Genomic DNA, 4536 nt, shown 5'->3' on the forward strand with positions numbered 1-4536 from the left:
GCAACCGGAACCTGTACAAACATGGTTGGGGCTCATAGCACTTCTATGATATGCCTAAATAAATAATGTTTTCTTTATAACCAAATTGGTCAAATTATCTTATACTCCAAAGTAAGCACATCAAACATTGAATAGTGCAATGATTAGATCGGTAACATCATCATTTTTTGATTCTCATGTGGCAACCACGGGCATTCGACTAGTACACTAAACATGCATTTGCAACATGTAATGAAGCAATATATAAGGGCAAGAATAATAACATGGCTCCACAAACATGAACTTAAACAACATGATAAAGATAGATAGGGATAGCATGTCTCACACCACGTAACACAAAAAATCTCCAAACCAAATAAGTTCACAACTCAAAGCAAATAAGTTTCAATGAGAACTTCAATGAGATTTGGCGAAAGCTATCACAACATTTTTGTTCTACAAAAACATAATTTTCCATGTGATGGGATATTTGTTGCATACAGTGGAAACACGTAGGCTAGGGTCGTACTACAAATATATAGCATCTCCTTCGTCCACTCCATGATCCGCTTCCAGTTTTCAAGGTGTGTCGAGATCAACCTAGATGCACAGGAGGAGGATTGTGAGCAATGCAAGGAACGCTTCCGCGAATTTTGGTGGGAACCAACAGAGTACACTTTTTCCACAAATGGGAAGCCTCGGAAACCCCAAGTTCTGTTGTGAGCAAATAGGGGTTTTCTTTTCCTTTCTCGAGAGATGTTTTCTATATCGAGGTAAAAGAGCACAAAGGATAAGCATAGCTGCAGAAGTGTGGTGAATGAAGAATAGTAGACAACAGAAATGGACTCGGTGCCATCATCTTACCATAGCTGATAAAGTTCTTCAGTCTTGGTTGGAACCAAATTGTTTCCTTATGTCACCAAATGATACAGTGGCAGAACCCCTTCTCTTAGGCTTTTGCTGTGATGAATGCTCCTTCCACCCAGTCATGTAAATTACCTGTACAAAACAACTACTCCCTCAATTGCAATATATACAAAGATCGTATTTGTTCTTAGCATGGAGATTTAAGTGGCTTAAAAGCAGCGAAAACCGTAGAGAAAAAGTCCAAAACTAGCCCAGCTGCATTTATTTTGTTTTGGAAAGCGTGAATTGCGCATGCACTTCCCCTCTCAGATTTACTCCCCGCTCTCCTAGGCGAGTCCGGTGCAGTAAAGATTGGTTGCTTATGCATATGTACAGCAAAACGGAGTGAAAGCACTAAGAGTAAGATCAGAAAATTAATGGGGAGCAGCATGGTTTCTACTCTGCATTTAGTCAAGTTGGAAAACCGTAAAGAAACGAACTGGACCCTGCAATATGAAATGAATGGAGTAACAAACTTTAAATACGTGAAATGTTTATAATGAGGAACTGCATGGTTTCTACTTTCTACTCTGGATTTAGTCAAGTTGGACAAGATGGGATATTATTTTGAACTGTACAAAACCTGAAAGGTTGCTGGAATGGTTCCATCTTCTAACCCAAACATTGACTGGTAAATGGCTGCAGTAGCTAGTGCTGTATCTCTCTTTAATATCTGACAATAGAGAACCAATGTAAATTCAGTTACTATGTTAACTAAATTAATTGGGACTAAGCCATTTTCAGTAAACATTATGATAAGAAAGGCTCACAGGGCTTCTTTGAAAGAGAGCATTCGTTTCTGCCATTGCTCTAAGATGTTCCACAAGTTCAAGAGCTAGTTGGCAATAAGTAATAAAATTGTTAGGACAAATAAATAACTTGGTGAATCGACATATGCAAATATTGTGGAGATGTTTAAAACAATAACAAATTAACGTGGTTCTTGAATATAAAATATATTTATCAGACACAACATTGCTAATTGTATGTTGATGAGACAAAAGTGACCATTGCAATCTGATAGTCACAAGAATATTTATTGAGCAGCCAGAATAAAGAAAAGATGTTCATTCAATCTTCACAAAATATTGTGCGAAGAAATTCACTAATTGGAAAATCCAAGTTTTTTTGTACGCACCACTATTGTACTTGACTGTATATCGATCTACATCAACTCCTGGAAGGGCGAAGCCTGCCCTTGACAAAAGGTTTCCTGCATCACGGACCTTGAAATGTACAACCCAATGTCACCATTAGAACCAAAGACACTAATAAGTCAAGGTAAAGGCAACGGTTTGCAATGACAGGCTATTCAACAGAGGCATACAAGAAGAACAAGCAATCCCTATTGGACGAAATCTCGGATTATAAAAGAATCATACTTGTGCTAATGGCGACATTCGAGGACTGATGCCTCCCTCACGTTCCATTTGAGCAATAGTGCATGCAATTCTTAGTTCCCTGATCATAGCATCCAAGAAAAGGCAAGTCAAAAAAGAAACTGGAAAATGTTGATAAATGGTAAATCTAAGATTATCACTTCAGAGTCTCCCCGCCAAGAATTGCTGCAAGAAAAAGGCCATCAGGCTTCAACGCCAACCTACACTGCCATAAAAGGACAGCCAATTACCATAATTCAGATGTTTTAGCGCTTGATAACTTAATGCTTTTAGTGTTTAAAATAAAAGACTTACCTGTATCATTGCTCCAGGTAGATCATTTGTCCAATGAAGCCCAAGACAGCTCATTATCAAATCCTGGGAGCTTCAGAAACCAAGAGCCACATCAATAGAGGAGTAGACAATGCAAGATCACAATTTATTTACTTTTAAATTTGACAATTAGCCACTCACACCTAAAATATATTGACCCACTCAAGCATAAGATAGCAGACTACAAATTGACAGTTTATCTCTTTGGTGTATATATAAAGTGGGGGCCCCAATACATTAGCATTCAAGGGAGCTGGAGAAAGTATGCGGATCCAATGCAGTTTACTCTAATCATATGTAAATGGAACCAACAAACACACTGAAAGTATAACATGGCTGGTATTAACTTCTCTTTGATAGGAAGATACTCTTCATCTCCAACGATAAAGTTCATCTCGGGGCCGTCCTCAGTAGCACTCTCCAACTCCCGCCACCTGTTCACCATGTCTACCGACATGTCCATCATGGTCAATTTCTCGATTCCACCTGGCACACAAATCATCAGCGCCATCTTGCAGGTTAGTTCAAGATATCAAGGAGAAGCAACGTGTGGCAGATCATTTCAACTGTCGGATGTGAAAACCGGAACTCTCAGGAAGACATTTGACATGGTTCAACGCAGTGATTAGTACACATGATAAGAGGTTGGTGCAAGAAATAACAAGAAAAGCGAGTTGAGTAGCTTCTTACCACGGCCGCGAAGCGACCGGCGGACGGCGCCGGCCGAACCGCCGAGGCAGAGCGCCGAGGGGAACGCCTTCCTGCAGTCCTCGAGGCGGTCGAGGAGGTTATCGGCGACCGCGTCTACCAGTGGGTCAGTTTCCCGCATCGCCCATGCCGCCCTGTCCCGGTGTCGGCGCTTCAGATCGCGATCGAAGATCTTGACGCGGCCCCCGTCCAGCACTTCGTCCGCCGAGGAGGAAGAGAAGTGGTGATTGGGAACGAGGTGGCGGCGGCGGTGGCGCAATAGCAGAAGGCGACGTGCGGCGGCCGCGGCCCCGGAAGCCATGGCGAGCGACGGAGCGAGCACCGGCGGTTGGAGAGAGAAGGGCTTCTTTTTTAGTTCAGGAGACCTTTGTCTTTTCTTAGAAATGGTTATTTAGGCAATCCGGCAAAGCTTTACTAGTAGTACTATTCATCAACAATATTTAAAGGAACTAGTTAAATATCTGTGTTTGATTCAAATACAACATCCACATGAGCAATTTCATGACCAAGTGAATAATTATTTGATAGAACAATTTTATCAACCAACCAATGATTGAAACACAAATTCAAAACAATAAGCTACGTGCTATGGGCGCCCTCTCACAGCATCCACGTGGGCAAGAGCGACGGGCGAGGCCACTGTTTTGTCGGTCGAGGATTTTGCATAAGCGCAGCAAAAAGGCCTCAACCACGCGGCCCAGCCCCACATTCCACGCTCTCTCCACCCCACACGCAACCTCCTCTTCTCGTCTCTCCTCTGCCTCGCCGCCGCCGTCAATGCTTCACCCCCTCTCCATCCCATTGCGGCAACACGATGTCGGCCTGCATGGTCTCCCCTCCGTCCTATGCTCTCCGCCACCACCGCTCTGCCTCATGAGTAGGTATTCTCCGTCTTGGTGTTGAGCAAGAAGAAGCACACAGATGGGTGGACCTTGGTGACGGCTCCCATGCCAGCTTCCCAAAAAGAGGGACTCACCAATCTCCCCACACGACGAGGGGGAGGGGGGAGAGTATGTCGTCCACCGCGCGGCGCGGCCACCCAGCGCTGGTGAACGACGACGGGGCCACCTGACGAGGATGGCGGGGTTGGCGTTGACAACTGCAGTGATAGGCCGTCAGTTCCGCCGCCCGCCGTTCTTCCGCTTGAGGCAGTCGTCGTCCACACGTGCTCCTAAAGTTCGTCCTCGCCACCATGGGTGGATGCCGGTGAGGCCAACCTTCCCTCCATGCG

At 44.3% G+C, this 4536-nt stretch overlaps 1 protein-coding gene across 4 annotated transcripts; it reads right to left on the reverse strand.

Moving 5' to 3' along the window:
- Window positions 1-278: 278 nt before the first annotated feature.
- Window positions 279-3690, reverse strand: LOC123136543 (putative methyltransferase At1g22800, mitochondrial). Of its 4 annotated transcripts, none has more exons than XM_044555943.1 (10): window positions 3288-3686; window positions 2945-3083; window positions 2580-2649; window positions 2426-2490; window positions 2268-2346; window positions 2024-2111; window positions 1656-1720; window positions 1469-1558; window positions 844-978; window positions 279-579 (listed from the first exon to the last, which is right to left on the reverse strand). In XM_044555943.1, exons 1-9 carry the CDS (start codon window positions 3604-3606, stop codon window positions 862-864), a joined length of 1032 nt encoding a protein of 343 aa, XP_044411878.1. In that variant the 5' UTR covers window positions 3607-3686; the 3' UTR covers window positions 279-579; window positions 844-861. The 4 variants fall into 4 exon arrangements, 2 of the variants coding, with proteins under 2 accessions (XP_044411878.1, XP_044411877.1); XM_044555942.1 differs by having other exon boundaries at window positions 279-742; window positions 3288-3685; XR_006467055.1 differs by lacking the exon at window positions 1656-1720 and having other exon boundaries at window positions 3288-3690.
- Window positions 3691-4536: the final 846 nt, after the last annotated feature.

The sequence above is a fragment of the Triticum aestivum genome, chromosome 6B (genome assembly GCF_018294505.1).
Source record: "Triticum aestivum cultivar Chinese Spring chromosome 6B, IWGSC CS RefSeq v2.1, whole genome shotgun sequence".
NCBI classification, from domain to species: domain Eukaryota; kingdom Viridiplantae; phylum Streptophyta; class Magnoliopsida; order Poales; family Poaceae; genus Triticum; species Triticum aestivum.